Raw genomic sequence first — 9,719 nt, 5'->3', positions numbered from 1 at the left:
AGTCATTGAATGTTTTCTTTTTAGCAGGATATACTAAAAAAATGTGTTTAAATAAATTTACTTAATTAAGAAACAACCTTTTCCAATTCCTATTTTAATTTTCTTAAGGTAGTTAAATTTTTTTTAAGTCAAATGTATAAATAATCAAAGTGAAATCCTCTTTACTACCTCACCTCTGCTTGTTGGAGGTAAAAACAAACTTTCTCCATCAGAGGACAATAATCTCCTCTTTTCACAATAAACTCTTTGTCTTCAAACGTTGAGGTGCCACAGGAAGTCTGCTTCTCCCCGTCCACCGCAGAATCTGTGAATCAGTGACAGAGCTCTTTGTTTTTATCATTATCAGCATCTGAATCAATCATTTCCGATGTTTTGAACTTTACAGGCCAAAGCATGTCTGGTAACCCGTCTCCAACATGTTGCCCCTTTTGGTTCCATCTTTTTCCTCGGCGGGATTTGAGCTCTAACCTTTCTGCACTGCTGAAGCCAAGCGGACCTCGTAGCAGACTTTTCCTCCGTCGTTCCTCTTGAACAGACGCGTGTTGTACGCAGAGAGTTTCTAGAAACAAACCGAACAATGTTGTTTTAAAAAATGAACTTTTGTTAGTAAGTTTTATATACAAGGAAGCAGAAATGGAGGATAACATTTCTTACTTTTGAATCAAGAAATCTTTGAGCCAACTCAGCATCTTCCAGAGTGCAGTTCCCTGAGAAATAGGTTGTGATTCCCTAAAGAGAGATTATTACAAAATATATATTTCCTTATAATTAATTAATTAGGAAATCAGTCAATTGGTTGATAATACTACCTTGTCACCAAGACCCAGCTGTTTCTGTCTGTCTTCTAAAGAGTAGATGAGTGTGGAGCAGCTTTTCCAGAGAGCTTCCATCTCTACAGGCTTCTCCTGAAAGGCCTGACTGGCCTTCACCAAAGCTTCCAGCTTGTCCTGGATAAACACAATGCAGAAACATTTTGAGAAGATGTTATTTTATAACAGTGTGTCCCCCTAAAAAAATGAAAAGTGTGGATGTTCACCCATCCTCTATGTCCTTTAATTTTACCTTAGGTAGATTTGGAACAAATTTGGTGTCTCCAAAAGATTTGTAGTTGCCCATGTTTGCATAAAGACCAGCTGCATAAACCAGGAAAGCCTAAAATAAAACATAATAGAGAATAAATACATTCAAAATGTGCTTAACTTGTATTTAGACAGTGTAAAGTATATTCATTTGTGCACCTTGTACTCTTCAGAGCTGAGTCCAACTCTTGTAGCAACGTTTTCAAGCTCTTCTGGCGTTTCCTTCCTGAAGATTCGCTGCAGCAGGACAAAGATGTTTGTAGACTCGGGAGATGTCTGCAGAAGCACCACCAGACCTCCATACCTGAGATAGACGGTGACGTGTTCCTTTAACACGACTCATTCCAGTTTCAATTCTTCTTCATATGAGTTTAAATATTCGCTTTTGGATGTTGCTCTGATTAGGATCGCTCTCAAAGATGTCAGCTGCTGAGACAGTTTACTTACCATGAGGCACGTGACAGATAGTGGGCATACATCTTCTCCTGAGGCGATAGCAAACGAAAGGCCTCCCTGCAGTCGAGTGCAGAGATGCCAATGTCATTTGGGAGGTAGTACTGGGAGTCCACCATCTTGACTTGGATATTTAAACCTGTTGAAAAGAAACATAAAACATGCAAGATTAAGGAAGGGGGATTAAAAAGGATGATATACATTAAGGAAACAGCGATAAAAGCTATAAAATCAGTGCTATTTGTATAGGTGAATGGTTAAGCATAAAAAGTTATATATTTTTTTTATCTTTTATACAAAATATATTTGTATAAAAGACAAACAAAATCACAGTTCTAGCCTTATTGTGCAGTAAATGTTACTTACTTTAACTGCATAAAACAAGGCTAGGACTATTAATTTATGAAGGCTGGAAAACTAAACAACGTTTAAAAGGATTTAACTTAAGACGATGGTCTTGTTTTAAAAGTTTTACATTTTGAAAACACTTGTGATTAAAATATAATCTACTAAATTAGTCTTAGATGGCATAGATAGAAGCGGAGTCGGGTTACATCAGTAAACCTTAACAGATTCGATAGCAAAACATGTTGAAATAGTGGCTAATTTTCTCTTTCGGTTTCCTTCGAAACTAGTTATAAAACCTACTCCAGTTACGTTCTTACAGTTACCACTTTTTCCAACCACTTAAACGTCAACAATTGGAAATTTAAAGAAATTGAGCCCAAAAAAGTTCAAATAAAAAGGAGGCAGTTTACCAACTATTGTTAACATTAGCTCCTAGCATACATGCTAACGGCTGCAAAATGCTTGGAGCACAAACTGCTACAACTCCTTCTGTGATGATAAAGGCGGTCTAAAACTAATCTGACCATTAGTGTCGCCATTTTTCCCGTCATAAAAAGTAAGACGCGATGGCAAGGTTGAAAGCAAACTTAGCAATTGCTTACCTTAAATTGGTGAAAAGTCTGAAGCGAACGTCAAACTGCAGTCTCACGCTGGTTACTTCCCGAATTCATTCAGAGCTCTCAGCCAATCACAGCCTGTATTCTCTCTGAATCAAATTATCGCCAACCAATCACAAACTAGCTTCGCGAGACATTTAAAAATACATTCTAATATAATTTTATGATTATTTTATGAATGAAGCAAAATAAGCTTCCTGGACTTACTCATTACTTTCAAGATCTGATAGAATTTCATGTTTATAATTTTCTCGTATGACGTTTATAGGGCATCTGACGAGGTGGCCGAGTGGTTAAGGCGATGGACTGCTAATCCATTGTGCTCTGCACGCGTGGGTTCGAATCCCATCCTCGTCGACACTTTTTTTTTGTTGTTCCTCCTACACTGTTCTGGACAGTTTTGTTTCTTCGCACATTTACTTTCATCTTTTTCCTTTTATACTTATGTAAAGGATGTAGTATTCTAAAAGTCCTACAGACAAATGAACAAACGATAAAAGGAACATGGTTAAATTCTAAATTTTAGGCTGTGATTTAGCAGCAGTAAAGGAAAAATCTGTTCATCACATTAAAATGCAAAATGTACAATAAGAGGACAGTTTGAAATTGAAAGGATTATTCTATAGAAGCTGTGGATTTGAACATTACTTCCTATTTTTATAGAGCTTCCATCAAAGTTGTTAGACTTTTCGCTTGACAACTATTGTATTGTTGTTGTTCACCTTCCGGCAATTTCCCTTCAGCGAATCAGCTGTTATTGACCTGCACATTTGGTTTGACAGAGAGTTGCCCTGACACAACCCTTTAGCCAGGCTAGGGACATGCACAGGGAGATTTATTTATAACCACAGTTGTTTCTCCTTCAGGGAGAGTTTACATTTGTCCCCTCTTGCAGGCTGAGATTATATTGCAGAATATGTAGACCTTGAGTTCAGGAAAAGGTCATTTTGTTTCAAACCACACATTTTTTCAATACTGATAACTTTATTGAACTTCAACAACAAGATGGGAGTGAGTTATTTACAATGGTTGTGCGACAGGAAGTATTAGAAGAAGTTAGCGTTTTAGAAATCCAAATTCTTGATGCAGTTACTAGTCCTTAACTGCCAGGGAAACAGTGATCTAAGGTTTCATGCTTGACTTTTTTCATCTCTTCCTGTTGGGGGAGTCGTGGGAAGTACCCAGCGATAACAGTCCGAAAAGCTGAGACTCTTATCCACAGCACAGCTGGTGCAGTAGACAATCCCCAGAGCAAGCATCACAACAAGAAACACACACAAAGGCACCAGCAGGGCCACAAGCAGCCAACCCTTGTCATGTTTCCGTTTGCCTGCAGAAGATTCAGCTCCAAAACCTGCGGTGCCATTTGTATTGTCTTCAACCTCCCCTGTCCCATCAGGTGAACCTTTTCCAGTTTTAACTGTCAGCACATCATCAGATTCTTTACTTTCTCTGTTGGCATCATGCCCAATTTCATTGTCTCTGTTGTCTCTTTGTGTCGGCGATGGCGATGTTGGATATTCACCAGGTGAGAGATCATTCCATTGACTTAGATCATTATCTGACCCGTGAACAATACCAGGTGACGGGACTTTCGGTGGTTCTGTCAGCCAATCAACTTCAAAGTTGCTGTCGGCTTCAAAGTTGGAGTCAAGGGGGAACACGGTAGACCAAGCAAAATCCGGATCACTGGGGTCAGGGGTCATGGTGGAATATTCCCCATCGGAACTGAAAGGATGGCATGAGATTCCATCTGACTGTAGGGAAAAGCCGGCGTGACAGTCACAGCTGTACCCCCCTACAACGTTGAAGCAAGTGTGTTGGCATGGTGAGCCCTGTTTGCACTCGTCCACGTCTTCACACTCCCCTATACTATTCAGCTCATAACCAGGGCGACAGTGGCACTGGAAAGACCCGATAGTGTTTTCACACTTGAAATCACAGGTGCTCTCATCAAGACACTCATCAATATCTACGCACTCGCCGTCATCGTCCTGCTGGTACCCCTGGTGGCAGGTGCAGTGAAAGGTGGCGGGAATGTTGACGCAAAGTTGTGAACACGGCTGCTGTAAGCATTCATCTACATCGGAGCACGTGCGTCCATCTGGGTTTTTTTGGAAACCGTTGTGGCACGTGCATCTGACGCCACTATGTGTTTCTGTGCAGTTGTGCTCGCACCCCTTTTTCAAACAAACCTCCTTGATTTGAGGCTGATCAGTGGGGCCGGCCGAGTCCGAAGAGAGTTCCTTCACCGGGTCAGGGATGCAGCTGTAGCCGTCTGCGTTTAACACGAAGCCCTCAGCGCAGTAACAGTTATAAGATGTGTCTGTGATCTCGCAGTAATGCTCGCATTTGTGATCGGAGCTACACCAGTCCTGGGTCTCTGCTTCTTCGCTGGACAGGCAGAAGGGGGCATCCTTGCTCCAGCCCACCGTATTGTCATCTCTTTCAGTGCAAAGCACAGACTCATCGGCAGGAGCGTACGGGTCTGAGCTGTCAGCGGTGCATGGAATGACGGCTACAGACCCATGAGGTACATGGGTTAGGGTTGTGCTGACATAGCCAAACGGTGTGGTATAAACGGGCGAGCCGCTGCCCTCGGCCTCCAGAGGGGAACACATCTCTCTGTAGTTGAACTGGCACACAAATCCATCCACGGGCACTCCACAGGAGCCGTCGATCCACCGGAAGTTATCCTTGCGCTCTCTGCCACTCTCACGCGAATAGGCGTACATGGCCACACAGCGAGGGGCCGGGCATGTCTCGCTGCTTTCTTCACGCAGCCAGTTAGTGAACTGACCATCCTGATCTCCTGTTGAAAGATAAAGAAAAGGACACCGTAAGAAAAAAAAAGTATATAGTCTCAGCTTTTTCTGTAGCCACAGTGGAGCTTGAATATTTTTATATTTAGTCTGACCAATCAATGCAATCCTGAGCATATTTACATTAAAAGTGGGGTCATCATTTTCTTTTAATCCAAAAAAATAAATGAAACCCCTCCCAGGACATTTCTGCTAAAGTGCATTTTTAAAAGTAATCACTAGAAGCCGCCAAAGACCAAACTAGGAAGAGCTTTAAAATGCAGCTGTTCTTCACTATAGTGTCATTGGGGTCATACTGGAAACTTCCCTGGAGATTTGCCACATTCATTTCACAAATTCATTTAGGATGACTAATGCAGGCGTCCTTTTAGTTAAACATTTTTTTTGCCTTGAATGTTAATTTATAATTGAACCCCCACTATATAAAACAGAAAAAAACACATAACTAAAACTTTAAATGAATAAATGTACTAATTTGAACAAAATCAACACATTTATTAATATATTCTCTGTAAATAATAACAGCCATTTGAGGGAATTTTCAGAAATATACACAAAGTACTGTTTTCTGTTGGACATTTGTTAAAATTACGAAAGAAATAAAACAGAAGATTGGTTAAACTTTATCTTTAAATCCTAACATCTGTCCCAAACACCAAAGATAAACACATCTGGTTCTTAGGAGGTTTGGTTTAACTGATCGAGGCTGAAGGGGGCAATGAGGTCACAAAGGTGAAGTTCTTTTTAAATGGAAAAGGTTAAAAGTCTGACCACACAGGTAGTTTTCACCAACACCAAAGTCTCATGGGTACACATCTGTGGATAGCTGTGCAAAAACTAAGATGTGATGTGACTTTCTTAAATAAAATAAGTAAAATAAAGCATCACAAGGACATTTTTGGTTTGTTTTTCTTGAAAATTTGTTAAAAAAATATTATTTTAGAATGAAAACACTGTGAAGGGGGATAAAGAGTCATGTAGGCGGTCGCCTGCCCCACCCTGAATTGTAATTTCAGGTCAACCCCATTGTTTTTCTATTGTAAAATAGTATTTTTTTCAGATTAAAATACTGTAATAAAATCTAAAATTACAACCTGTATAGATCCAGCCAATTTTAAGATTCTAAATGCCATCCTTTTATGATTTGAAAATCAGCCAAAATCACAATTATTAAAACCTGTATTTTCTTTTTTCCAGACTTTTAAAACATGAAAAAAGCTTTTATTACCAATTTTAATGTGAGCTTTTTTAAATTTCTATTTTTTTTATCATTTTCAAATGTCCACCTGTATTAAGAAAAAAAAATGTGTTGTAAAGTTAAAAAGTGAAAACTTTGCCTTTGACCCAGACGAATCCTCTGAGGGGTCGAGTGGCTGAACACTGGCGTGGAGGTCTGTGCAGCCCGATCCAGAGCTGAAGCCTCGCCCTAGCCCCCTGTACTTCCATGGCGCTCAGCAGCTTATGGACCACGCCCGCCTCCTCTTGGCTGTGCATCGTCGCCAGCGTCCCACCTCGCTCCCGACAGCTCCGCCCAGCATCTCTGAAGATTTTCGTCTGGATGAAAACGGCGTAGCATCCTCCCTGGTAGCAGACCGCGTCTTTCTCAGCCATCGGAGCTCTGGTCGCCGGCTGCTCTCCGTCTGCATCCCTCAGCCTCTGGCCGTGGCTTTTGGACGTCATATATAATGTTAGCAGCCACAGCATGCACAAGAGGCTGGTGCTTCTGATGATCTTTTGCATTTTGAGGCAAAACTTGACCTAAATCAACATTTAAATGAATTCCTTTAAAGTAATGTCAAAAACTGATTTAAAACCAACTTGTTTATTGCCTTTTTGGAAAATTGTAAATAAATAATCGACTCCAAGTGTCTGTAAAAGTAATTTTAGTCATAAAAATTCAAAATTGTTTCCTGTCAGGTGCCTTAAATAGTCCATGCAACCAGGAAAAGAACTCCCCAGTGCAAAAAGCATCAGCCAGCGTCCAAACTGTCACAGAAATCAGTCTTCAATCAGGTCTAATGCTATCCCTCCAGGAAAGACAATTAGATCCAATAAAGTCAGTGAGATTAAAAAAAAAAAGGTGGAGTGGGACAATCGGCCCTTCAGCCAAGTACAAAAATGTTGTATTCCATAAATGAGTTGAATGAATATCTTGGATGGAGAAAAAAAAAAGTCAGTCCTTTCCAGCCTTCTTGCCTCAGCAAAGTTATCTTTCTGACTGAACCTCAGACAGGGCAAAAGAAGGGGGGAAGGCAGGACTGGGGGAGGCTACGTAGAGGAAAAAAAGAGTTCATTCGAAGGGAGGAAGAGGGGGCTGGTGGAGTGAGTTAATAAGGGAGGACTGGAGGGGATGAAGGGTTTGGGGTGCAGCAGGACCTGTCTGTCTCTGTCTAAACTCACGTATCATAAACAAGGCACAACAAAAGACATCTATTTTTCATGTGCACCATCTATTTTCTGTCTCCTTTGTCACATTTCTGCCTTTCTCTTCATCATTTTTCTGGGATCCCATTTCTCTCCTTCCTCCTCATTTCTCAGCAGCTGGAAGTTTTTACAGGCCAATGGAAACATTTAACCACGGGGCAGGAATACCTGTAGAAATGTGACTTTTTTCACAGCTCTATTACTTCATCAGGGAACAGATGTGTGTGTGAGCACCTTTGGGGGGGGAAGACATTTGGGAAGGAGGAAGCAGGAAATGCCAGATGTGCATCAGCTTGACCTCTCCTTGGCTGGGGAGCAGGAGCGACTCCTGGGGTACTGCCACCGCCGCCGCCGCCGCCGTCATATGATCTACCAGCCATCAGTGGTCCATCTGGTGCGAAGCTGAGTTGGGATTCTCTCAAGAAAAATACGCTCTGTGTGTTTTTTCCTCTGTCTGTGTGGCGAACACGGCCAAAGGAAATGAAATGAAACGGATAGGTTTGATCTCACCTCCTGACGGGGAAAGTCAGCAAAAGCTTTATGTGCAGAATTTAAGATCCTTAAAATCTTTAAATCATCTTCTTTCATGGGTGACATTTGAAAGAGTTTTATGTGATTTTATTAGGATTAATCAAAAAGAATTAACGCATTAATGTTTATTAACGCAGATTAACTGAACGTCCGCTTAAAACACTTCGTTAAGTATTATCCCCCCTGATAAATTTAAACATGAAGGATTTTTTTTTCTTTGAAATATTGTTTGTGGGATAAATTTCATTGTTGAATTTTGTTGTTCTTGTTAAAAAAATAAAGAAAAACCAAAAAAGGAGCCACATTTCATCATATAAAATGTACCTGGTTAAACATTGTGATTAATCAGATTATTTTTTAATTTATTGAGAGCACTAGTTTAAAATAAATGGTCTAAATGTGTGTGATTTCATATTGTAATTATTCACAGATGATAAGTGATGAGCAAATAGTGACTAAAAAAATAACAAAATTAATTATTTCTAATTATTTTTAATCGATTTTATTGATCAAAAGTGACATCTGCTTCCAGAAAATGGAAACTCATAAAAATAGCGAAGCAGTTTCTAACCACAAATACATATTTCATGTCTCATAGCACACTGGTTTTGGTGAAAAAAATATGCAAACAATGTTATTATTCATCTTTTTCACACTTATGTAACAACCAAAGCAGAGCAAATAAAGCCTCGGGATCCTGGAGAACCTAAAGAGCCTCTCGGTCTTGAATTTTCCTCGGCCTCAGCTATTATTTTTTTTCCTTTATTCCTATTCATCATCCTGCATGCTTTTACCTTTTTGCTTATCTTTGCCTAACTTCTCCCCCTCCTCCTCCTGTCCCAAACGCCTCATCACTCAGACCTCCAAACTTTTCCCCAGGAGACCGGTATTTACCCAAAAACTCCCCGTGCCGCTCTGTTTATCCTACCCTTCTGACTGTTTTGCCCTCATCCTGCTCAGAAAGCCACCTATCCCTCCCCCACGGAAGATTTTCCACAAGCGTAATTGATAGAACAGACAAAACCGTTCCTTTCCACAGCCCTGCACGTTCAATTCCCTTTGTTCCCATGAATCTACTGTCAGAGTATCCACATCTCGTATATTCCAACCCAAAGACCTTTAATGGAACACACAGAGCTCTTGATGTTGTATCTGCTGTCTCCCCGACCGGTGTCTGCTTTATCTCTCCTGGATTCAGTCGTCACATTCTACCTCGGCTTCTTTCGCTTCTCCGCCTTCTAGCCTTTGCACAGCTGAAATGGTCATTAAAACTCCAGAGGCTCTCCATTTCTGCTTCACGATGTTGTTTTTTCACAACCACAGAGCCGCTCTCAATTTTTATGTTCTTCAGTCACCACTTGTATGGCTCGACTCCTTCTACACTACTTAAAAAGGATTACAAACCAGGCATGGGCCTCCGCCCACATGGACTCTAGACATTTTTT

General features: G+C 40.7%; 2 protein-coding genes and 1 non-coding gene across 5 annotated transcripts in view; 1 reads left to right on the top strand and 2 right to left on the bottom strand.

The window, feature by feature from the left end:
• The window catches only part of dpp3 (dipeptidyl-peptidase 3), a 9,738-nt gene extending 7,100 nt beyond the window's left edge, over positions 1–2,638 (bottom strand). Inside the window, exons 1-8 of one of the 3 annotated variants that reach the window (XM_024266692.2) lie at positions 2,483–2,638; positions 1,527–1,671; positions 1,239–1,383; positions 1,063–1,152; positions 810–947; positions 655–729; positions 469–559; positions 174–304 (exon numbers count right to left, since the gene is read on the bottom strand). In XM_024266692.2, the coding sequence (XP_024122460.1) occupies positions 174–304; positions 469–559; positions 655–729; positions 810–947; positions 1,063–1,152; positions 1,239–1,383; positions 1,527–1,651 (795 nt within the window). In that variant the 5' untranslated portion in view covers positions 1,652–1,671; positions 2,483–2,638. Of the gene's footprint in view, positions 1–173; positions 305–468; positions 560–654; positions 730–809; positions 948–1,062; positions 1,153–1,238; positions 1,384–1,526; positions 1,672–2,290; positions 2,384–2,404; positions 2,440–2,482 lie in introns of those variants that run through there. The other 2 variants (XM_024266694.2, XM_024266691.2) reach the window with 2 other exon arrangements.
• A 134-nt stretch (positions 2,639–2,772) lies between these two features.
• Positions 2,773–2,854, top strand: trnas-gcu. Its single transcript has one exon. It is a non-coding gene; the product is annotated as a tRNA-Ser (tRNA).
• Positions 2,855–3,479: 625 nt separating this feature from the next.
• LOC112142975 (endosialin) lies at positions 3,480–8,200 on the bottom strand. Its single transcript, XM_024266690.2, has 2 exons — positions 6,657–8,200; positions 3,480–5,309 (listed from the first exon to the last, which is right to left on the bottom strand). The coding sequence occupies exons 1-2, from the start codon at positions 7,057–7,059 to the stop codon at positions 3,628–3,630; spliced, it is 2,085 nt and encodes a 694-aa protein (XP_024122458.1). The 5' UTR covers positions 7,060–8,200; the 3' UTR covers positions 3,480–3,627.
• Between the last annotated feature and the right edge of the window lie 1,519 nt (positions 8,201–9,719).

This window comes from Oryzias melastigma, linkage group LG14, assembly GCF_002922805.2.
Source record: "Oryzias melastigma strain HK-1 linkage group LG14, ASM292280v2, whole genome shotgun sequence".
Taxonomy (NCBI): Eukaryota; Metazoa; Chordata; class Actinopteri; order Beloniformes; family Adrianichthyidae; genus Oryzias; species Oryzias melastigma.
Note: the sequence above shows the minus strand (reverse complement) of the source record. Positions and strands in the feature narration are given on the sequence as shown.

Bases quoted from the DNA above. Each gene is read 5' to 3' on its own strand.
- LOC112142975 (XM_024266690.2), bottom strand. From the start codon at position 7,059: ATGCAAAAGATCATCAGAAGCACCAGCCTCTTGTGCATGCTGTGGCTG. The intron at 5,310-6,656 runs GCAAAGTTTTCA...ATCTTTCAACAG, and splicing joins AGGATTCGTCTGGGTCAAAG to GAGATCAGGATGGTCAGTTC.